Source organism: Mirounga leonina, unplaced genomic scaffold, assembly GCF_011800145.1.
Source record: "Mirounga leonina isolate KUSES-001 unplaced genomic scaffold, KU_Mleo_1.0 Mir_376, whole genome shotgun sequence".
Classification (NCBI taxonomy): Eukaryota; Metazoa; Chordata; class Mammalia; order Carnivora; family Phocidae; genus Mirounga; species Mirounga leonina.
In genome coordinates this window covers 984,045-1,009,538 of record NW_023270718.1, presented here as the reverse complement: position 1 = coordinate 1,009,538, position 25,494 = coordinate 984,045, and the positions used below count along the sequence as shown (strand labels likewise).

Genomic DNA, 25,494 nt, shown 5'->3' with positions numbered 1-25,494 from the left:
TCCTAACTACATCAAATAACTAAGGGTCATGGTTCATACTGGGAGCTACAGATACAGAGATAAAACTGATGCCATCACAGCCACCAACTCATGTCTGGTGGGGGAACACACACACACACATACACACACACACAGAGTCACTGCCTAGGCGGTAAATGCTGTCCTACAAGTTTTACAAATGCTTTGTGAAACCAGACACACCTAATACATCCAATGTCAGGAGGAAGGAGTGGACAAATATTGCAAGAATATCCAAATAGCTAATAAATAATCAGAAAAGAATGGAAATGTAAACCATGATACCTACCAGAGTAGCAAACACTTTTCTTTTTAATTGATGATGCCAAATATTGTCAAGGATATGGAGAAAGCAGAACATTCATACAGTTGGTGGGAGTGCCAGTTGGAATTTTTGGAACCTATTTAGAAAAATTAAACTTACTAAAGTTGAACATAGGCATACCCATGACCAAACCCAAGCAACTCCACTTTCAGTATATGGAGAAAAACATGCACAAGTACGATCATAACAGTCTGATAAGGAGCTCTGATTTCCCAACATAGTACTCCCAAGAAGACATAATGAAGGATTTTCAATGTTGTAATGCTCCTTTTATGTGAATCTTAGCTGGTACTACATGGCTGCAAAGCCTCCTTAAAAGAATTGTGCTGGGCACTCTGAATTTGTTGTGTCCAAAGTAGAACTTCAAAGATAAGAAAATCAACAGACGGAACTAGAAAAGTGATTAAAGATCTCCAATTCAAAACAAAATAACCCAATACAGTCATACAATTTTAAAGAACAGGTAATTGCAATACAAAAACAAACAAAAATACCTCAAAAGTATAACTTTTATATAATCTCACTCATGAGATGTAAAAATTCTAAATAAAATAGTAGCAAGTGAAATCTAGCAGTGCACCAGAATACATACATATACCAATAATTAACCTGGGTATATCCAGGAATGGGAGAAAATCAAACAATCTGTCAATATAAATTATCACATTAACAAATTAAATACTATACAATTGCAGGAAGAGATGATGAAATGACATTGATAACTCAGGAGCCCTTTTGACTTAGATACAACAAAGATTTTTACTCACGAATAAAAGAAAACATTAGAAGGCAATCATTTGAGAGCATGATGCTAACTACCATTCCATCATAACAAGCAGACTTAGTGACTGAAATATCCAACTTTAGGGCCTCCTAGTTATGGCAGCATTCCCAAAGCAGTTTCATATCCCTAAGATGCAAATAGGTAATGGGCATCAGTATTTCCATGGTAAAGTTTGAGATCACCAGTTTAAATGAGGTCAAACAATTTCATTCAATAGAATACTCTAGTTTTCTAAGTTGACTAGGTGCTTTTGATTTTTCCTTGAGAGGGGATTTAGTAGTTTCTACTTCATAGGCTTCATTAACCAGAGAATCCCACTGTTTGTCAAGTACTATTCAGTACTGGTAATTTTTGAGACATAATTTCAGAAATTCTGGGACAATTTTAGTTATATAAATTGCTTCTGTATATTGGTTTAGGGTTTGTTATTTTTCTAGCTTCTTAGTTCAGTGTGACAGGGATGGTGCAGATACTGGGGAAAACAAAGCATAGTTCTGGCCCTCCATCTGGCCAGATGCATCTTGGTTTCCTCCAAGACACATTAAAAGGTATTTTCCACTGAATAGAGCCTCAGGCACATTCTACAACTTCTGATACACAATTTAACTATCATTCTTTTTTGAACAATCTGTAATTGTTTCCATTTTATCTTTAATTCAGAACTTACATATACATATGACAGGACTACATTTTCAAAAGTAGTTAAAAGGTTCACCAATCTTACTAGTTGTATAATGGACCTTTATAATGGAGAGCTCTAGCAGTCACCATCTTAAGCAAATGACCAAACTTAGCATTGGCAGTAGTGAGAAAAATGGGTATTATGTGTTTCTGGTGTACTGCAATATGAAGTATGTATCACCAAATATCATGTATTCTGGCCAAAAATGTTTAAGTCTCTGGCTCTAACTCGACTTTATGAGAGATACAAAGGATAGAGGCACAAATTAAAGCTCACCATGAGGGAAGAAACCAATCCAGAATGCATGGCATTCTATAAAACAGCTTTCCTTAACATTTCAAAAAGTCTTTTCAAGATTAAAATCTAGAGACATGATAACCAAATGCAATACATGAATATAGAAAAGATACTGGTTAGAAAATAAATAGCAATAGGATACCTTGGGAGTATTGGGACATATGAAGTGAATATAAAAGAATATTACAGAATTACTGATAATTTTCTTGTGTGACCATGGTATTAAAGGCTGTTCTTATTCTTAAAAGATGCATGCTAATATATTCAGGAATTAAGTATCACTTCTATGTCATAAGATATTGGTGAGTATATGTACACATACATACCTATAATTTCAGAGAGAAAGCAAATATGATCAAATGTTAATAATTACTGATTCTAAATAGAGTACATGGATGTTTATTATACTGTTCTTTAAATTTTTCTAAGTGCCTGAAATTTGTAATATAAAATTTGGGGAAAGAATTCCCAAACGGACAAATTTTTGGTTTTTTTAATTTGTAATTTATCTCAAAATGTGAGCAGAGAATCTTAAGTCACTGGCTACTTCTCTGTTTTTATTCATCACAGGCAAATTGCTTCACACCTCTCCCTGGTTCTTCAATAGGTATATTCCCAGCATCTTTAACACTAAGTCCACATTTCTTTTCAGCCTTCATTTTTTATGCAGCTTAAGGGATAAACTCTGAATAAAAATCCTCTCAAGTTCGTGTTTTTCTAGATTTTATCCATAATGAGAACTATCTGAAATTCAAATGGATGAGTGGTTATGGAATCTTGTCTAAATTCATTACACCAATGAGCATTCTTTTCATAAGCATTCACTAGTAGTAATACTAATGATGAAGATAATAAGAACAATAGCAAACATGTATTGAGCTTAGGCTACATACGAGATACTCTTCCAAGGATCTGATGCATACTACCCATAGGTAGTAAGAAGGTGGAATGGTGAGGACAGTAAGTTTGGTTTGTGCCATGTGTGAGAGATTTCCTGTATTTGTTACATTGATAAGGTTATTCTCCAGGATGAATTCGCTGAAGTTTAACAAAGGTTGAATAGTGTCGGAAGGCTTCTATACCTTCATTAAATGAACACTATTTGTTATAAATTATGCTATTACAGGCATAAGGAAGTTGTGACTCACACATTAGCCAAATCTTCCTGTAGTGTGAATATTCTGCTATTCTAATCAGAGAAGTGACAAGTGAAGCATTTATTCTAATTAAATTTTATTGTGACCTGTCTCCTGTTTTTAAAACTGAATGTTGTCTCTCAAATTATTTCTTGGAAAGGGCAAACTTTTTAACTTCTAATCATTCATGAGCTGATTGATACTTTTATAAAACACAATGATAATGTGATGGCAATATGAAATTGCTATAAGTTTCCAAACACTTACTCTTATTTTCCACATTCATCTCATGATGGAAAGGTAACAATTTTGTGGACTGGCACAAGTCTCTAGACAACAGTTCTAGTAGTTCTTGTCTAAAGGCCTTCCTAGATCCCAATTTAAAGGGTTTCTCATTTGCATTCAGTCTATGATATACCCTAAGATATTTATCACATTTGTAAGCCTTCCCAAATTCCTTAAATTCATAAAATTTCACAGCAGTATGAGTTCTCTAATGCACACAGCAAAAGCTGAATTAGGTTTTGGTTCTTCCTACATTCCTTAAAGTGTTTCTAATGAGTAAAAATTCCCCAATGTTTACCAGACTTTTGTGCCATGAATAAAGATCTTCACACATTCCTTACATTTAAATGATTTCACATCAGTATAAACTGATATTCAATAAGACTGTATAAAATTCTAAGGGCCTTTTCATATTCCTTATATTCAAAGTATTTCTCACTAGTATGAATTTTCTGATATCAAGTAAATTGTCCACACACAGATAAGGCTTTTGCACATTCCCTACATTCATAAGCTTTCTCAAGATTAAGATTCCTCATGTTAAGTTGTTTATACACATAAAAAATTTTCTTTCATCTCTTCAATCATAAAGTTTCACCAGTATCAACTGTTTCATTTGAATAAGTTGTCCATATAAAGGCTTCCCCACATCCTTTATATTCATAAGGCTTATCATTACTAGTTCTCTCATGTTGAACAAGATTTGAGCCATGAACAAAGGTCTTCCCAAATTCTGTACACTGATAAGGGTTCTCACCAGTATGAAATCTCTGATGAACACTAAGTTGATAGCCACTACCAAAGGCCTTCCCACATTCTTTACATTCATAGGATTTCCCACCAGTATGGATTCTCTCATGTTTAACAAGGCTTGAACCCCAACTAAAGGCCTTCCCACATTCCTTACATTTAAAAGGTTTCTCACCAGTATGGATTTTCTGATGTTGAGTGAGGTGATAGCCACGACTGAAGGCCTTCCCACATTCTTTACATTCATAGGGTTTCTCACCAGTATGGACTCTCTCATGTTGAGTAAGACTTGAGCCACAGTTAAAGGCCTTCCCACATTCTTTACATTCATAGGGTTTCTCGCCAGTATGAAATATCTGATGTCGAGTAAGTTGATAGCCACTACCAAAGGCCTTCCCACATTCTTTACATTCATAGGTTTTCTCACCAGTATGGACTCTCTCATGTTTAACAAGGCTTGAACCCCAACTAAAGGCCTTCCCACATTCCTTACATTCAAAAGGTTTCTCACCAGTATGGATTTTCTGATGTTGAGTGAGGTGATAGCCACGACTGAAGGCCTTCCCACATTCTTTACATTCATAGGGTTTCTCACCAGTATGGATTCTCTCATGTTGAACAAGACTTGAGCCACAATTAAAGGTCTTCCCACACTCCTTACATTCATACGGTTTCTTGCCAGTATGAAATATCTGATGTCGAGTAAGTTGATAACCCCAACAAAAAGCCTTTCCACATACTTTACATTCATAAGGCTTCTTACCAGTATGGATTTTTTGATGTTGAGTAAGTTGATAGCCACGACTGAAGGCCTTCCCACATTCTTTACATTTATAAGGTTTCTCACCAGTATGAATTATCTCATGTTTAGCTAGGCTTGAGCCCCAAAAAAAGGCCTTCCCACATTCCTTACATTCGTAAGATTTCACACCAATATGAATTTTCTGATGTTGAGTGAGGTGATAGCCACGACTGAAGGCCTTGCCACATTCTTTACATTCATAGGGTTTCTCACCAGTATGGATTCTTTCATGTTTAACAAGACTAGATCCCCAACTAAAGGTCTTCCCACATTCCTTACATCCGTAGGGTTTCTCACCAGTATGAAATCTCTGATGCACAGTGAGTCGATAGGCACTAAAAAAGTCCTTCCCACATTCTTTACATTCAAAGTGTTTTTTTTCAGCTGTATGAGTTCGCTCATGTTGAACAAGTTTTGAGCCATGACTACATGCCTTCCCACATTCCTTACAAACATAGAGTTTCTCTCTATTATGAATTCTTTGATGTGCACTAAAAGATTTACTTTTTCTATAAGTGGGCATTTTTCCATAGCTAATTATCATTTGACTAAAGTATCCCTCTTGATGTCCCTGTGGTCCCTCAAATTTGCTTTTGCACTTAGAATTATTTTCGAAAATGGATGCCTCAAGGCCAAGAGTTTTACTTCTTTCCTTCATCTCCCATTGGGAAAAATTTATTTCAAAAATGTCTTTTTCTGAAATTGTATTTTTGGTCTCATATGTTGACTCCAAATCTGAAAGAAAACAAGAAAACCACAGATTTTATTTCCTTTCCCAGAAAACTTCACCAGGAAAAAAAAAAAAAACAAAAAACCCTCAACAGAGAAATACAAGACAAATTGGAAATAATACCCATAAGTGAATTGGGAGATTTATTAAGCTCACTGCTAAGCATCATGTCTCTACCCTGTTGAACAACAATCTCAGCTTTGACTTTTCAGCTTTTATGATCTTAATGCTCTGATCTAACAGCTTTCTGGAGGATTCCACAAAGATCACTTTAACAAGTTCCTTATCTCCCCATATGGATGACCCCTTAAACCAAATGTGCCCTTCCATCAATCAAGCCCTTATGTGCCCAAGTGTGGTTCAGCTGAACTTTTAATGACTGTGTAGGCTGGCATGAAGAACTGGAATCTAGAAAATCCCCAAACTCAAAAATAAAATCAAGCACACCTGAAACTAATATTGTAGGTCAACTATACTTAAAAAAACAAACCAAAACAAAACATCAAACTACATAATACTTCTTCACAGGAATTTTTCTGAGTGATTGGGTGCTGGCATAGAAAGCAGACAAAATTCTGCAAGCCAAGCAGTTACTAAGTTCCAAGGCTCTACTGGAGATGAAACGTGTGAAACAAAACCAACTAAAACTATAATACAACCTCCACTTCGCTCAAATCCTGATACAATCAAAGAGATAAGCACATGGTCATGTGGGAAGTTTACGGCAAAGAAAGATTTTTACAGGGGCGCCTGGGTGGCTCAGTCGTTAAGCGTCTGCCTTCGGCTCAGGTCATGATCCCAGGATTCTGGGATCGAGTCCCACATCGGGCTCCCTGCTCTGCGGGGAGCCTGCTTCTCCCTCTCCCACTCCCCCTGCTTGTGTTCCCTCTCTCGCTGTGTCTCTCTCTCTGTCAAATAAATAAATAAATAAAATCTTTAAAAAAAAAAAGAAAGATTTATACATCTAATTTGAAACCAGAAATAAACTGAAACTAAGAAAAGCTAAGACTCAGTCTCAGCTCAGCTCCATGCTTGGTGGGATCTGAATTATCACCCCCTCACCCTAAATAACTGAGAAAGGAGCATATACTTTTCTTTACTGTTCTTCAAAATGTCTGGCACACAATAAAAAATTATGAGGTAGGTGAGGAACAGGGAAAGTGCAACATATAATCACCCCCCCCCCAAAAAAAACCCACAAAAGAGACAAAGAACAGATGACACAGATATTAGAATCAATAGGCAAGGCCAATCAATTGTATTTTATAGATTCTGGAAGAAAAGATGGACAGTGAGCAGATGGGAAATTTCAGCAAAGAAAAGGAAACTCTAAAATTGTAAAACAGAAATTCTACAACTAAAAAACCCAAACAGAAGCACAAAGAGAAAAAAGAAGGGGAAGAAAAAAAGAACAGTGTCAGATCTGCGCAACAGTATCAAACAATCCAACTTCAGGCAAGAGCATTCTAGAAAGAGGACAAAACCAAATAAGTACTTGAAAAGATTGTTGAAATGTTCTTGAAATGTATGAATAATCAACCTACTTTTAGCAAACTGCAAGCAGGATAAATACAAAGCAAAGCAACAACTGAGAACATAATCAAACAGTTGAAAACTGAAGAGAAAGGAAAAATAGTAAAAGGAGGCAGGGGAAGGGGGGACATGAAAGTTAGGGGAACAACTAAACATTATGGCTGACTTCACATCTGTAACAATGGAAGCTACCAGACAATGGAATGATATCTTTAATGGCTGAAGGAAGAAAGCTAGAAAATCTAGAGTTTTATATAAAGCAAAAAATTTCTTCAAAATGAGGGTGAGACATTTCCAGCCCTAGCTATGAAGAAAAATCCGGTATTAGATTTAACTCTCAAACCACAACCAACCAAAAGCTATAAAACAGGACACTAGACACAGGGCTGAGAAACTTTTAGAGAAGATTATCAGGAGAACTTCATATTCACCCTTTATGCCTGGCTGCATCCTCCAAAACAAGGTACAGGAAAATGCTCTCCAAATAGAGAGCAGTGGTCTCACTTGGGCAAAGGATCTGAGTTCAGGGCTGCTAAGGTAGCTGGAATTTGTAGTTCAAGGTTAAGTAAATAAAGGAGCCATGTAACAGAGTCCCAGAAATCTACGCAGGGATTCCCTCCCTTGGATCTATAACCAAATATTAATTTATGTATCCATACAGTGACTCTCCACAAGGTAGTTGGAGTAACACAGCCTAAGTGGAAAAAGGCATTCATCTGAGGCCTCACAGAGACCATGTATTGAAAGACCCATCATCTGGAGCAATAGTTCTCAAACTTGTTGGTCTCAGAATCCTTTATATTCTTAAAAATTATTGATGAATTCTTTGCTTGCTCATGCATAAATTTATTTCAAATACAAAATACGTAAGGTTAGTATTTTTATCTAATGGTGATTTTATATAACATTTTAGTTGATTTACTAAAGGGTAGAGAAGTACTGTGGATGTATTTGTGGGAAGTAATTTTAGTCATGGCCACTTGGTCATAGCTAAACTACAGTAACTATTGTTTTACTTAACAATGTCTTATTGCTTTGTATATATTAACATTTGGGTATAAGGACTGTGTGTATATCCAAAAGGAAACCAAGGTATTTAAACTGACCAATATAATATTACAACTACTTTGAGATGGTCAAATGTAAACTAAAAAGAGTGCACTTTTGTGCAGTCTAACATCAATAAATAGTTCAGTAAACTTGAATTTAGCTCAACCAATCTGAATTGCCATGCAAGAACCTGTATTATAATTACTTGGTAAGTAAGGCTTAACAATGCTAGCAAATGAATATAGTTTTAACTTCTTTTTAAATGTTAAAAAATTATTGAGGACTCGAGATTTTCTGTGAGTTATAGTTTTTGATATTTACCATATTAGAAATTAAAACTGAGAAATTAAAGATATTTATTAATTCACTTGAAAATAATAAATCATTGCCTTTAACACAAATAACAAATTTGTGAAAATTATATTTCCCAAAATAACAAAAGATAAGTATTATTTTAATTTTTTGTGAATCTCTTTAATATATGGCTTAATAGAAGAGAAATGGATTCTCATATCTACATCTGTATTCACTCTGTGGCAATATGCTATTTTGATTGAAGTATATGAAGAAAATCTAGCCTCCCACATATATGTAATTGTTATTTTTTTATATTATAAATATGATACTCTTTGATACTGTAGTAAAACTCGAGAAGGGATAGTCTCTTAAAGGTTAGCTGCAATGTGAAATATGCAACTATACCCATGAACTTTTCATATTAGGTTACCTTAAAATCCACTGCACTATGAATGATCTTTTATCCAGGCATAATTTTGTAATATCATGCACTGGTCATATGAAAAATAGTGGTTCACTGAGTTATGCAGATCTTTGAAATGTTGACATATTTCATTACACAATATATTAAAAATCGTATGTTAATATTACCATCTATCTCATCAAAAAAATGTTTATGTGTTGGGAAGTTGTAAAGCTCAAAATGGTAGCTGTTTCACACAATTCTAATTTTTACTTGAAAGTCTGAATTAATCATTGGCAACAAATACTGTTATTTGTCTTCAAAGGCATGCTTATAAGAACATTTTTCCAACTACCTAAGTCTGAACAATAAAAGTTTGTCTGTTGGGCATTCTTTCAAGAACAAAGTGGTATTCTGGGGAAAGGACACCTAGTTTGACTCACAATTCAAACAACTGCAAAACTGGTTTTCCTCAAGGCAACCATCACACTTTGGTATACAACAGAAGAGCTTAATGAATACTTCCCATTTCACCACAATGAATATTTTTAAAACGCATACTCAAGACAATAAAATGAAGCCCAGAGTAGGATACTGAAAGTCAACCAATATTGTTACCCTCTGTGAGGAGGGTGTCAGTGTAAAAGAGTTGTCCCATGTGCAAGAAGGTTAAAGACAAGTGTCTGTGACCTGGCATGGAGGTCACAGCCCAAGGAGGATGAGAAGGTCAATCACATGATCAGAGTGGTGGTACTGGTAATGGAAGATTGGCTACATACAAAGAGTTTGAGCAAATAACATATTAAGGAAAATGGAAGCCAAATTTTTCACTGTCAGAGAAGGGAGTTAGAAATATAGAAAGTAAGTTGGTAGGAATGCAAACTGGTGCAGCCACTCTGGAAAACAATATGGAGGTTCCTCAAAAAGTTAAAAATAGAACTACACTATGACCCACCAATTGCACTATTAGGTATTTATCCAAAGGATACAAACATAGTGATTTGAAGGGGCACATGCACCCCAATGTTTATAGTAGCCATGTCCATAATAACCAAAATATGGGAAGAGCCCAGTGTCCATTGATAGATGAATGGATAAAGAAGATGTGGTACACACACACCGGAATATTACGCAGCCTACAAAAAGAATGCAATCTTGCCATTTCCAATGACATGGATGGAACTAGAGGATAATATGCTAAGTGAAATAGTCAGAAAAAGACAAGTACCACATGATTTCACTCATATGTGGAATTTAAAAACCAAAACAGATAAACATAGGGGAAGGGAAGGAAAAATAAAATAAGATAAAAACAGAGAGGGAGGCTAACCATAAATAGGAAACAAACTGAAGGTTGCTGGAGGGGAGGTGGGTGTCATCTCATGGTTTTCAATACACAGATGTAAATGTGTGTGTACACATGTATGTATGTATATAAGTATATTTCCTAGCTCTGACCACTCAGAGACTTGGGAGCAGCCATGTCCCAACAGCAATGAGCAACCCTAGTATGAAAATATTGGCTTCTAACTACCATTCTCGACTAAAAGAAACTAGGCCACCTTGAAGAAATGGTTGACTTTAGGACTGGAGCAGGGAAAGTACAAGATGAGCCAACATGCTGTTGTCAGAAAATAAGGAGATGCTCAATGAGTAAGAGTTGTGCCAAAGGACACAGAAGCCTCAGGAGAGGGTTCCCATAGATCAAATCTGGGACAAGCTCAAATATTTTGAACTTCAAAATAAGTAAGAACAGCTTACAACCCACCAACTAAAGATCCAATATATAAATAAATAGAAAATTTGGAGAGATATATTTAATAGTTTCCAAGTTCCTCCTCAAAAAATATCCATTAAAGGAAAAATTATTAATTTTACAAGGAGGAGGGGTGCCTGGGTGGCTCAGTTGGTTAGGAGTCTGCCTTCGGCTTGGGTCATGATCCCAGGGTTCTGGGATTGGGCCCTGTGTCGGGGTCCCTGCTCAGTGGAGAGCCTGCTTCTCCCTCTCTCTCTGCCTGCTGCTCTGCCTACTTGTGCTCTCTCTCTCTGTCAAATAAATAAATAAATCTTTAAAAAAAAATTTTTTTTACAAGGAGGAAGCCAGCAGATACTAACCTAATCAAGTGCTCAAAGTATCATCAGTAATGACAAACCATTTGCATTACCTGACAGAATGCAAGAACACAGCATCAATTCTGTGATATTACTGCCAAAGATGCATAAATCTAAGTCTAATCATGAAGAAAAGTGCAGACAAACTCAAATGAGGGACACTCTACAAAATAACTGGCCTATAATCTTCAAAAGCAGCTAGGAATGCAAGTCAAGGAAAGATGTATGAACTCTTTCAGACTGAAAGGCTACATAACCCAAAACCCTAAAACAACAACAAAAAAACTGTATTATTGAGCCCTCACCTATCTCACCAACCTAATTTCTTTACGCTCCTTTACTAACTCTGCCCTGGCCTTCTTACAATTCCAACAGTTTCTTTGCAACCACTGAGCCTTTGCATTTACTGTTCACTGTGACAGATATATTCCTCCCCCAAATAGTCATAAAATTTGATCCCAGTTTTCATGTTTCTATTCAAGAAAGCTTTCCCTGACCATCTTATCTAAATTAGGCCTATCGATTTCTATCATTTTCTATTCTCTTATGCTCTTTACTTTCTTTAACCAATATGTTTCATTATATGACAGTATTTATGTACTTATTTATTTACTTATTTTCAGTTTCTTTTTGACTACATAAAACTGCATTTGAGAATGGGCAAGTTATCAATGTTATGCATGACTGTATCGATAGTGCCCAATACAATGCCTGGCTAGAAGTAGGCAGTCAAAATATTTGCAGAACTTATGAATGAATACATTTATTCATTCATACACTTGCAGAAATGCAAAAGTGCTGGAAAGCAGCTGAATCCGACATAGAAGTAGAATGGCTGCACCAGAAACAGAAGAGAATGCCTTCCTTGCTGAAATGGGAGGGAAATACGAGAAGAAAATCAAAGAGTAAGAAATGAGATCAGATGAAAGTTTGTTTGGTAGCCCAAAATGAGATCTCAGTTTCCTCCCTCCAGAGGCCTTGGTCCTTCGTAGGGAGTTTTCCAAACACCATCCCACCTGTTTCTCCTCCTCCTGTGTGACCCGTAAGGTTGGTTCCCTGCAATGATGGTTCCCTCCTGCCTTTGCCTTCCTGGGTTCCAACTTCTTGGCCCTCCCCTCATAACCATCCAGGACTCTTGTCCTTGCTCCCATAATGTCACATCCAACTGAGAAATGGAGTGTCTGCTTGCAAGAAAAGAAATGCTAAATGGTATAGACTTTTTTTTTTTTAAATGATGAGCTCAAAACATTTGGTTAAATTTGCAATAAAAAGTAAAAATAATATTGATAAAGACTTCACAGAAGGGAAGTATGATGGAAATGAAAAGCATGAGATCACATCAGTAGGAAAATGATCTTGTTCTATTCATTCAGGCGCCTTCACTTTGGAGCAAATAGAAAACAGTGGTTGCGAACACAGACTCATGAGCCAGACCTCCTTACAGGCTCAATTGCAACTACTTCTCCCAGTAGCTGTGTGACCCTGGGAAGTCACTTACACTGTATGTGTCTCTGTATTCTCATCTATAAAAAGGGTTTGACAAAAACATTACCTGCCTCATGGGGATGTTGTTAAAGTTAAATAAGCTAAAGTATCTGCTCTGCTTAAAACACAGCCTGGTTTATAGTAAGCCCAGTGTTAAGTATTAGGATTAGTATTATTACCGTTGTTATTTTGCTAACAAAAAAGGAGTTCCGGGGCGCCTGGGTGGCTCAGTCGTTGGGCGTCTGCCTTCGGCTCAGGTCATGATCCCAGGGTCCTGGGATCGAGTCCCACATCGGGCCCCCTGCTCGGCGGGAAGCCTGCTTCTCCCTCTCCCACTCCCCCTGCTTGTGTTCCTGCTCTCGCTATCTCTCTCTCTGTCAAATAAATAAATAAAAAATCTTAAAAAAAAAAAAAAAAAGGAGTTTCATGAGACATTTTTAGTATTTAATTCAGTGTCGAATTTAACTTTGTAAAATGCAAAGTTCACAGATTGCAACTTTCAACCTCAAATATGTTGAAAAGTAATTTGTTCACTTAGTATAAAATGAATTCTGTTTATCCAATCCTCCTCTACATAAAATGGAGAGGCTCTTTGCAAAGTCACAGTACATCAAGACCCTGTTTCTAGCTGTACTCCCCGCATTTTGGTCAAAAAATAACAAAGAGCAGTGTTTCTTTAATGTGTATAACAATCACCTGGGGATCTTGTGTAAATGCAGACTCTCTTCTGACGGTCTAGGGTAGGACCTAAAAAGCCCCAGAAGAAGCTGATGTTAAGTATGTAATACTCAACAATAAAAAAAGCTAAAACCCCACATAAACCACATGAAGGCTTCTAATCACTGAGAAAACAATCCACATTCCTCCTCCAAACCAACAAAATTGCCTATCACCTGGGCCTTATCTAGCTCCTTCACTAACTTCTTGGTATCATCTCCTTCACTAACTCTGCTCTGGCCTTCCTACGGTTTCTCAAAACAACCACACTTTGAGTAGCAAGGTCACAGATCATCTCTAGATATGCTAAAGTTAAACATTGTATGAAACCTGGTTTCTTTGACAATGGTTATGAATTAAATGCTCCATAATGCAAATCCAGCTCCTTAGTTATTAAAGAAGAGAGGCCACTGCAGGAAAAGCCACAGGAAGGTTCGTGAAGGTATGGGAAGAGGAAGGAGCTTGAAGAACCCATTTCTAATCCAACAAATATCAAAACATCCCTTTGAGCACAGGGAGAAGAGATTCACCTGGTTTCTTCAAAGACAGCCCTATCATTCCCATAGCAAAAGCCGATGGTGCAGAGACAGACTCTAAAATATTTCAGGCAGATGACCTTACCCAATGAGACCAAGTTACTATAGTTCTCCAACATCACATCCATGTACAAGTCTCTCTGAGCAGGGTCCAGGCACTCCCACTCCTCCTGAGAGAAGTCGATGGCCACATCCCTGAAAGTCACCAAGCCCTAAAACCAAAAACCCATACATTACTTGTGAAATTCAAGAAATTTCAGGATTTAAGAAAATATTTCCAAGAGGAGAAAAAAAGGATTGTGAAGGATAAACTGCAAGAAGAGGAAAATATAACAATCAAGTAGGCTGGAAGCCTGTGATATATACAGGTAGGGAAAAGTAAAGAAATTCGTATGGCTAAAGCAGAGTGTCTACGTGTTCTAGAAGAATCTTGTTACAACAGAAAAAAACTTCTAGGATATTGGGAAATAACTAGACCTGTCTGGTAATCTATAAAATAATCCCAGTTTCTCTTCTATTTTTTTTTTCTTCTATTAAATACAAATAGTGGGGGTGGGGGAAGGCTGTTGATGAGTGTGTATACATACACACAACTTGCTATGTGCCTGCCTCATAAATTCTTCATTAACGTGACCTGCTGCACCAACTTTCAAGGAATACAAAAAAACAAAATAAAACTTTTTTTCCCCAAATGCACTATAAAATCTCTATTTGAGAAAAATGATTTCCATTAAATTAAGGATTACTGTTAAGCCTCAAGTAAATCACTGTTAGATTCCATAAGTCTTTTCTCTTATAATGATGAATACATAAGAAGTTTTTATTAGCTGTAATTCAGATCATCATATAGATACATGAGATTAATATCTCTACTGTATTTATACAGTGAGGTTGGACAAAAATTCTATTTTCTTCATTCTAGGAATCTATTATCATCCAGTATTTAGAAATCCAGATCACCTTCTTAGTTGTTACCATCAACCACCCCTCACCTAACACTTTTCCTCATTCCTGAGTTGGAGACCATTGAAAAGGGCACAACATATATGACACAGGTATCACCCAGTATCTGTGCATCCTAGTCATTAACCAAATGAACTTAACACTGGTATTCATTGATTAGGGAACCACTTTCCCTGGAAAGACCCACTCACAAGGCCCCTCGTCCTAAAAGCCTTGCAAAGCCTCACAGAAACTGAGGCTGGGACCAAGAAAACCCAAATTCCATCTTCTCTCTCTGGGAAACCCGGGTCTGTGAAGAAGTTCCAAGTTTGACTGTGTGGTCAAATGAGACCCTCATCACTGAACCATCACCTCACAGACCCGACACAAGAATAAGAAATTCTGATAAGGAAACTCGTACAGCCCTAGTGGAAAAAAGACAGAGGTGATAACAAAGGGCACTACCCAAGACAGCCTGCTGTGGATATGTCCTAAGTAAACACCAAAGCTCTTCCAGAGAAGGCACAAGCAACTGAAAGCGTTCTCTTGGATGACCATCCAGCTGTCTAAGGGCATTGTATCCTGACTGGTTTCTTTCCTAGATGCCTGCCAATCAGCACCTTAACCTGAAAAAGGAGTAACTGTTGTTTTCAAAATGTCTATAGTCTTTCATTCTCTCTTTTCTCCTTCCCTTATAGAAATCCTGTTTGTGCCTTGATAGATGAAATCAATCTACTCTTGGTTTTCCTTGTATACAAGTGAAAATGTGCTAACTGTTAATTATATTTCTTTGAGTTATCCTTTGACAGGAGCTCAAGTATTTCCCTCAAAAGACTCCTATCCCTTCACTGTTTTTGATAGAAGACTGAGCACACAGATGTTGAATAATGTGTTCAATGATATGATGACATTGATTGGAAAGGCACATGGGAAGGACACTGGGCTATTTGGCACTATCCTTTACTGGAATAGGAACTGAGAAGCAGGTTCAGGACTGGGGTTCTGTTATGCAGAAAGCTTTAGGACAATTAAGGAGAAGATTCATATGACCTAAAAATCACAGTATTTCAAGGACAGAGAAATAACAACTTACATCAGTCATGGTTCTAGAACTGCAAGAACTAATTAATAATCCATGGGGTTCCTCGATTGGTGAAGCACAGAATCCAGAAAAGCCAGAGCTGGGGAAGGAAAAAAAAAGCTTTAGACCAGGTGTGCTTAAGTGATCCCATCTTGACTTAAGCTAATATAAACTTTTATCTCTTCTATTCCCGCTTCTACTCCACACCCCCACAACCATCTGTGGAATCTAAACTCTCACCTAAAACCCAAACGTCCTTCAGTAGGAAGGTTTCTGGCAATGCCTGATTCTGGGGATGCTGATATGGGCCAGAGGTTGGACTACTGAGTGCTGCCCAGATAGGATCCTCCTCCCACCAGCGCCACTTCTCAGGGCTGAGAAAGAGGCACATGGTCCGAGCCAGAACATCCTTCACAGGCTTGGGGCTGAAGAAAGTTGGTCAAGACACAGTAGTGGACAGGATGTACAATTGCCTGAGCCCCAAAAGCTGACCTCTTAATGCATTCAGAACATCCATGCAATGAAATGCTATAAAACCACGCTAAGTTGGGGAAAATAATCAAGATATATTGTCAATAGAATATATAGCTTACTACATCAAAAACTAATGATGTATTATATGTTGGCTAATTGAACATAAGAAAAAAAGGAAAAAATATAGCTTTCAGAATGTATAGTATGATTATATTTATAAAGTATATGTGTATATCAATATAGAAAAGATTGACAATCAGATGTCGATAGATGAAAAAAGTGTTTAGGAGTTATAGGTGTATATACAATAAAGTTTTTATTGTGGTAATAATGTTCTTTTTGTTTAAGTATCTGTAGAGTTGTTGTAACCAGGGCCATGCATTATACTAACTACATAATTTCTATATACACTCATGTCCTGCCTAGAAAAAAATGGCTAAAATTCCCCAAGAAATGTCATGGATATATTGATGAGATCGCAAGCCTCTTTCTTTTCACGTCTTCTGACACATGGGTTTATTTTGTATCTGACCTGTCTTTTTAGACATGTTACTCTCCCGATAACTGCTGAATCACCTGATCCTGTTAGTCTCACTTAGCAACAAACATTAGTAGGATAAAACCTGTAAGGTATAAAACTCAGGACAAATTCCATTTGCCTCCAAAAAGCTGGTCATGACCCAATAGTATTTCCTATAATTACCTTCCTATGAGTTCTTAAGACAGGTTGCCTGAATTGCTTATTGGCCTTTGTTGCTGGCAGCCTAGTTATTCCTATGTAGATTTAGTCTTCCTTGTCTTAAAGGTAACAACCATGTCTTTCAGTTATTGTTATTACCTCCCAAGTACTATCTCAGGCTCTTAAAATTGGGGCAAATTTTTACCCAAAATTCCCTTACGGAACGGTATCCTTAAACAGTTAAAGAAGTATAGATGTATATACATGAATATTCACCCAGGGGCACCTGAGTGGCACAGTCGGTTAACTGTCCGACTCTTGGTTTCGGCTCAGGTCATGATCTCATGATCATGGGGCTGAGCTCCACCTCGGGCTCCACACTCAGCACAGTGTGGAGATTCTCTCTCCCTCTCCTTCTGCCCTCCCACTTATGCTCTCTCTCTAAAATAAATAAATAAATCTTTAAAAAAAAGAATATTTTGTGCCAGTACCATGCTGTCTTGGTGATCACAGCTTTGTAATAAGCTTGAAATTGGGCAACGTGATGTCCCCAGCTTTGTTTTTCTTTTTCAACATTTCCTTGGCGATTCAGGGTCTTTTCTGATTCCATACAAATTTTAGGACATACAGACCAATGGAACAGAATAGAGAACCCAGATATGGACCCTCAACTCTATGGCCAAATAATCTTCAACAAAGCAGGAAAAAACATGCAATGGGAAAAAGACAGTCTCTTCAATAAATGGTGCTGGGAAAATTGGACAGCCACCTGCAGAAGATTGAAACTTGACCATTCTCTAACACCATACACAAAGATAAACTCAAAATGGATGAAAGACCTCAATGTGAGACAGGAATCCATCAAAATCCTAGAGGAGAACATAGGCAGTAACCTCTTTGACATTGCCCACAGTAACTTCTTTCAAGATACATCTCCAAAGGCAAGTGAAACAAAAGCAAAAATGAACTTTTGGGACTTCATCAAGATAAAAATCTTCTGCACAGCAAAGGAAACAGTCAACAAAACAAAGAGGCAACCCACAGAATGGGAGAAGATATTTGCAAATGACACTACAGAGAAAGGGCTGGTATCCAAGATCTATAAAGAACTTCTCAAACTCGGGCGCCTGGGTGGCTCAGTTGGTTAAGCAACTGCCTTCGGCTCAGGTCACGGTCCTGGAGTCCCGCATCGGGCTCCCTGCTCGGCAGGGAGTCTGCTTCTCCCTCTGACCCTCCTCCCTCTCATGCTTTCTGTCTCTCATTCTCTCTGTCTCAAATAAATTAATAAAATCTTAAAAAAAAAAAAAAAAGAAATTCTCAAACTCAACACCCAAAAAACAAATAATCAAGTCAAAAAGTGGGCAGAAGATATGAAAAGACACTTCTCTGAAGAAGACATACAAATGGCTAACAGACACATGAAAAAATGTTCATCATCATTAGCCATCAGGGAAATTCAAATCAAAACCACACTGAGATACCACCTTACACCAGTCAGAATGGCAAAAATGGACAGGGAAAGAAACAACAAATGTTGGAGAGGTTGTGGAGAAAGGAGAACCCTCTTACACTGTTGGTGGGAATGCAAGTTGGTACAGCCACTTTGGAAAACAGTGTGGAGGTTCCTCAAAAATTTAAAAATAGAGCTACCCTATGACCCAGCAATTGCACTACTGGGTATTGACCCCAAAGACACAGATGTAGTGAAAAGAAGGGCCATATGCACCCCAGTGTTCATAGCAGCAATGTTCACAATAGCCAAACTGTGGAAAGAGCCAAGATGCCCTTCAACAGATGAATGGATAAAGAAGATGTGGTCCATATATACAATGGAATATTACTCAGCCATCAGAAAGGATGAATACCCAAATTTTATATCAACATGGATGGGACTGGAGGAGATTATGCTAAGTGAAATAAGTCAAGCAGAGAAAGTCAATTATCATACAGTTTCACTTATTTGTGGAACATAAGGAATAGCAGGGAGGACATTAGGAGAAGGAAGGGGAAAATGAAGGGGGTGTAAATCAGAGGGAAAGATGAACCATGAGAGACTATGGACTCTGAGAAACAAACAGGGTTTTATAGGGGAGGGGGGTGGGGGGGTTGGTTAGCCCAGTGATGGGTATTAAGGAGGGCACATACTGCATGGAGCACTGGGTGTTATACGAAAACAATGGATCGTGGATCACCACATCAATAACTAATCACGTATGGTGACTAACATAACATAATAAAATTAAAAAAAGAAAAAGAATATTCAACCAAAAATCATTTATGATAACAGAATCAGAAACTACCTAACAGTAAGCAAATGATTTGCTAGATTGTGGCCTGCTATGTCCTCATTAGTTTGATGGTATTAGACCATAGACACACATAATCAATTCCTTAGGGAGGCAGGCAGGTTTGTAAAGTATACACAATGTGGGAAGTGTATCTGAAATTAAGATAAAAACTCTGGTGTTGGACTTTCAAGATGTGAAAGTGGGCTTGACAGTGACCAATTTCTCAACACTTCTATTTCCTTGCCAATAAAAGACGAATAGAGGGGTGCCTGGGTGGCTCAGTTAAGGGTCTGCCTTCGGCTCAGGTCATGATCCCAGGGTCCTGGGATCTAGCCCCACATGGGGCTCCTTGCTCGGCAGGGAGCCTGCTTCTCCCTCTCCCTCTGCCTACTGCTCTGCCTACTTGTGCTCTCTCTCTCTCTCTGTTAAATAAATAAATAAAAATCTTTAAAAAAAAAAAAAGACGAATAGGAACATTGTCTACCACAGAGGGCTGCATTGACGATTATGTAAGAAAATCCACAAAAAATACTGGTGTACAATAGGGGCGCCTGGCTGGCTCCTTCATAGGAGCATGTGGCTTTCAATCTCAGGGTTATGAGTTTGAGCCCCACGTTGGGTGCAGAGATTACTTAAAACAACAACAACAAAAATAACAACAACAGGTGTCCAACAATTAGCCGTTATTAAAGATGCAAAAGATTGTTGTCCCTTATTCTAAAGAAAGTTAACGCCCCTTTCCATTTTTTCATAATAAAATCTGTACTTTTCAGGCCTATTTTCCTTCTTTTTTTTTTAAAGATTTTATTTATTTGACAGAGAGAGACACAGTGAGAGAAGGATCACAAGCAGGGGGAGTGGGAGAGGGAGAAGCAGGCCCGTGGCTGAGCAGAGAGCCCGATGCGGGACTTGATCCCGGGACTCCAGGATCATGACCTGAGCCGAAGGCAGACGCTTAACGAACTGAGCCACCCAGGTGCCCCCAGGCCTATTTTCTTACAAAGTTAACTAAAGTTTCACAGCCCAGCCTTGAGCTTGCTATTCTTCCTAAATAACAACATAAGCAAAACAGGGTCTCAGAAAGACATACAGGAGATATCCCCTCCTCCCAGAAGCGGCAAACAGAGATAGGACTCAGCATTATAAAGCTGGCTCAGAAAATATTACCCAATTAGATGTCAAGAGAACATTAACCAGAGATGCAATCTTGTTCTGTGCAAATTGGTGGTTTATTTGAATATTGATCACTACAACCTTCTTATTCTACCTTCTGGAATTAGTATCTGTCTTTGGAAATATTATTTATAAAATAGATTTTCTTTTTTTTTTAAACACCTTTTTTTGAAAAGATTTTTATTTATTTATTTGATAGAGAGAGAAAAAAAGTAGCAGAGGGAGAGGGAGAAGCAGGCTCCCTGCTGAGCAGGGAGCCCGATGCGGGACTCGATCCCAGGACCCAGGGATCATGACCTGAGCTGAAGGCAGACGCTTAACCCACTGAGCCACCCAGGCACCCCTATAAAATAGATTTTCATAAGACAGAACATATACACTGGAAAATTATCACTACTTTCTATGGAAGGAACCTTTAAAATAATCTAATTCTGAAAGTCTGACTTTGTCGCCCTTATAACTAATTTTTAAATGGTGTTTCTATATGCCTAAAAGTTGTTAATACTTCAGGTTTTTAAATAAGAAATCACTGACACTTCCCTCTTCTTTCTACATATTCAAGATTAAAATAAAACCCACATCTGGGTTGGATTTCTTCTTCTTCAAAATAAGAGCTAGAGAGTCTTCAACTCAACTGTATCACCAATTACTGTTATCTTATTCTGCAGAAACAAAACCAGACACATAGGCTCACACAAAAAAAATGTAAACTGAGGGGCGCCTGGGTGGCTCAGTTGGTTAAGCGACTGCCTTCGGCTCAGGTCATGATCCTGGAGTCCCGGGATCGAGTCCCGCATCGGGCTCCCTGCTCGGCGGGGAGTCTGCTTCGTCCTCTGACCCTCCCCCCTCTCATGTGCTCTCTCTCATTCTCTCTCTCTCAAATAAATAAATAAAATCTTTAAAAAAAAAAAAAAAGAATGATTAACTTTAGAGGATGTAATTTTAACTTCCTTCTCTCTATGTTTCCTGGGTTGTTGAATTTTTTGCAACAAACCTATATTAATTTCATAATCAGAAATACAAAGATATTTCCAAATGTAAAAAATTGAATGATAGGGAAGGAGCATCTTTTAGCCATTAAGAAAATTGAAAAAACAGACCCAACACTGAAAATCAGTGTGCCAGAAACAAAGTACACCTACTAGCTGTTGAACATCTGTAGCTGTAGCTCACCACTACACTGAGACACCTTCACTGTCAAGATTCCCTTGTAATGGGCACCTGGGTGGCTCAGTCAGTTAAGTATCTGCCTTTGGGATCAAGTCCTGCATCGGGCTCCCTGTTCAGGGGGGAGTCTGCTTCTCCCTCTGCCCCTCCCCCCAGCTTAAGCTCGCCCCCCCACTCTATCTGTCTCACAAAAATAAATAAATGAAATCTTTAAAAAAAAAAAAAAAGAAGGGGCGCCTGGGTGGCTCAGCTGTTGGGCGTCTGCCTTCGGCTCGGGTCATGATCCCAGGGTCCTGGGATCGAGCCCCACATCGGGCTCGCTGCTTGGCGGGAAGCCTGCTTCTCCCTCTCCCACTCCCCCTGCTTGTGCTCCCTCTCTCGCTGTCTCTCTCTCTCTGTCAAATAAATAAATAAACATCTTAAAAAAAAAAAATCTCCCCACAATGAACACCAATTATGTAAGTCACCTTCAAAGTCGGAAGAAGGAAATATATGCACATAAACAGAACAATATCTGGTACAGAACAGATGCTCAACAAGTGTGGCTACACCTCTCCACTTCTCCACTGAAGAGTCAATTAAAAAACATTTTGGATACAATTCCTGAAAAATGTCTTTCAAAACTTTCTTTCACTGAACGGGATTCTTATATAACTCATCATAATCTTGGGGACTTTTGTTCATTACTACAAGTACTACTTAATATTTTATTATTTACATTTTTCCTTCTTTTGATTCTTTATAGGCATAATTTTTATTAGGTGCACATTATTCCATTACAGGATATACTGCAATTTACTTAACTGTTTCCGTATCACTGGACCCTAATTTTGTAAAAGTTCCTTCCCAGCTATTAAATCTTAATTCCAGACCAATGAAGCTAGACCTTTTCTGGGTCATGTACACTTGACAATCTAATGAAATTATAGACATTTTGCCCACTTAAAAAAATAAATTTACAAATATTTACAAAAATTCTGCCTCAATTTCAAGGGGTTTGCGATCACCTGGCAGCTCATAAATGGAACAAGACCTCAGGTTAAGACTTCCTGTACTAGACCATTTGAGCATCTGGTCACTTTTTTAAACTTGAAAGCACCCATCACAATCGTCTTCATATTTCTCTCAAATTTCAATCATAAAAAGTTGATGTGAAATGATCCAGAATCACCATGTAACAGCAAATCTTAATATTCACTAAGCCTGTATCATGGGGCAGGCCCTGTTCTAAGGAGCTTTACACACATTGACTCATTTTATATCGTTATAACCCCCATGAGGTAGGCATTATTTTGCCTTAATTTTGTAGATGTGACACAGAGAGCCTGAGTCACCTAAGCTCACAGAGCTAGTAACAGGTAGAGCCAGGATTTGAATACAGATGCTCTAGGTCCAGAGCCTTACTCTTAACCGTAACACAGTACCGCTTCTACAACACTCACAAAGCGGGACCTGAAATAACTCATGTTAGCAATGTTACAGATTTCTACCTAAAGATTATCTGAAAGTTTCTGCCCTTGTTGGTGCAAACTGCAAACCCCTATGCTCAAAGACCAACCACATTCCCACACCCTAAAAGCCTCACAACACTGTCATTTATTAACTGAAACAATCCTTCTACCGTGCCTTGATTTAAAAATCATGACTGTGGAGAAGACAGAAAATAGTTTGCACATGATACCACCTAAATACCAACCTCCTCAAGTAATCATAGCCTAAAATAAAACTCTAACACTAATCTCTAGGAGGTGTATTTCTACACCATCAGCATACTCAGAAAAGGAGAATGCACCGAAGGATTTGAATAATTTGCCATTTGAACAGCTAGCTACTGACTGAGAATAGGGGCAATAGAGGGTCACTGAGAAGAGAGATACATGAGTAGGGTGGGTCATTCACCAGAAGGAAAACCCAGGATAGACACTACCAGTGATATTGCAGGCCAAGGAAAGCAACTATTCCCATGATCTAAAAACAAAAGTAATTGTGTGGGGGGAAAAAAGAAAGAAACACACACTCACCTGAACCTTGATTTCAAAATATGCAACAGTTCTTGCCTCCTCCTCAGGGTGCTTCTTAAAAACCCGGCAGCAGTAGGGGGAAAAAAAGAATCATGAGACACCAACATTTCTTGGAACACAGACCTAACTTAAAAACAAACCAAAACAAAAACCAAAACGCCGTCTAGAGTCATATGTGCCTTCATCCACACAAAACCACATGGAATTGAAAGGAAGGCTGGACTCTCTCTCTGAGCTGACAGCAACTGTTGGGGACAGAGGTCTGGTTGCAGCGGCCCTGAAACAGGTAGCTGGCTCCCAAGGAGTTCCCAGGCGCGCCCCTTCTAGGGATCTCACCTCTGGGACCTCCCCATCACGTCTTCCTAGGAGCAAGTCATGAGCACACTTCCGGATGTACAATGCTCCTCCCAAGCCTGGACCTATGCCTTCTTAGCGTAGGACTCCTTCTCTTGCGGTCACTTAACTTTGGCAAGCCCCAAGAAAGTCTAGAGGGAACTTGGAGCACAAACGGCCAAGGAAAAACCACAAGGCCACGCACCTCATCACCCCATCACACATTCCCAATCGCAAACACAATCACGGAGACACACCCCGGCCCGGCCACGCCGGCCGTCGCACACCATCCTTCGCAACCGCTCGCGCGCACACAGGCTGGAGGCTCCGAACGCGACATGCCCTGTCCGCGACCCGGGCCTCCTCAACTCGGGCGCTGCCCGGAGTCACCCCCACCCTCGCTGCCGGTTCTGACCCGGCGCTGATTACTTCCCCCGACGCGAGCACCTCAACTCGCCGAGTCCAAAAACCTTCAGGACACCGGAAACGGACCCACAGGCTTATGGGAAGTAAGAGCCGGAACGTCCTGGGAGGCTGGGAATCTGGCCATCCAAAGAGGTCTCCGCGGGCAAACTCGCCCCGCCCCAAGAAGACCTGTGCCCGGGGACTTCTGGGAAATGTAGTCCGCGGCGGGCAAATCCCCGGAAGCTGGGACCCTGGACCCTTAGGCTGCTCCCAGCATGCAAGTCGGCTACGCGTAGCAAAGGCGCTTTTTCCAAAGTCAACCCGGAGTTCGTTCTAGTCTTTGCTGCAGGGAGTAGGTCTCGGCTCGGCGAACCTCGCAGCTCAATTGTCTTTTATGTTGTTGTCAAACAACATCTTTGATGAATGGTTGTGGTCTTTGATGAATGGTTCTCAAGGAAGGCTGAGGAACGCATTCTGGACTCCAGAGGAGGTGGAGACGGGAAGGGGGCGGAGGGCGGCGGGGGGGACGGGGACGGTGACCAGGGACTTAGGCTTCAGTGAGCGGGAACATCTCAATTGAGGTCCGTGGGAATGAGCTAGGCCACGAGCTTATCTAGATTACGAGAGACTGGAGCAGGGTCTGGCAGTTGAACAGATGGGTGCGTCTTCCTCTGGGTGAGTTTGTGGGTCCAATTCGGTGAGTGGGACCTTGAGTGGAGTTGTTTACATTCATGGGATAGTTTGTGCTAGTGTGAATCTTTGTTTCCTTAGGTGTAAGGCGGTTTGTGTTAGAAATTACATACCACTGTTGAATAGCAACAATACGTAGTCATGGATTGATATTGTGATCATATGCAAAGGTCTCTTTGGACTGAGAGACGAGATGTGTGACATTGTGTGTTAATATCAGTAACCGAGAACGACTTAGTATCTGTGAGGGTTTTTTTATAGACTTTCCTTTTGTGTGCATACTATGGTGATTATGAAAG

General features: G+C 39.0%; 1 protein-coding gene across 6 annotated transcripts; it reads right to left on the bottom strand.

Annotated features, from left to right (window-relative positions):
- ZNF283 (zinc finger protein 283) lies at nt 1-24,541 on the bottom strand. 6 transcript variants are annotated; one of them, XM_034986661.1, is made up of 6 exons: nt 24,358-24,541; nt 23,768-23,818; nt 15,978-16,065; nt 14,028-14,154; nt 4,453-5,814; nt 1-419 (listed from the first exon to the last, which is right to left on the bottom strand). In XM_034986661.1, exons 1-6 carry the CDS (start codon nt 24,438-24,440, stop codon nt 331-333), a joined length of 1,800 nt encoding a protein of 599 aa, XP_034842552.1. In that variant the 5' UTR covers nt 24,441-24,541; the 3' UTR covers nt 1-330. The 6 variants fall into 6 exon arrangements, with proteins under 6 accessions (XP_034842552.1, XP_034842553.1, XP_034842549.1 ...); XM_034986662.1 differs by lacking the exon at nt 4,453-5,814; XM_034986658.1 differs by having other exon boundaries at nt 313-5,814; nt 23,768-23,821; nt 24,104-24,541.
- Between the last annotated feature and the right edge of the window lie 953 nt (nt 24,542-25,494).

Coding starts and splice junctions, on each gene's coding strand:
- ZNF283 (XM_034986657.1), bottom strand. CDS start 24,440: ATGTCGCGTTCGGAGCCTCCAGCCTGTGTGCGCGCGAGCGGTTGCGAA. Junction 23,819..24,357: donor GCCGGCGTGGCCGGGCCGGG/GTGTGTCTCCGT, acceptor GTTTTTAAGAAG/CACCCTGAGGAGGAGGCAAG. Junction 16,066..23,767: donor ATTTTGAAATCAAGGTTCAG/GTGAGTGTGTGT, acceptor TTCCTTCCCCAG/CTCTGGCTTTTCTGGATTCT.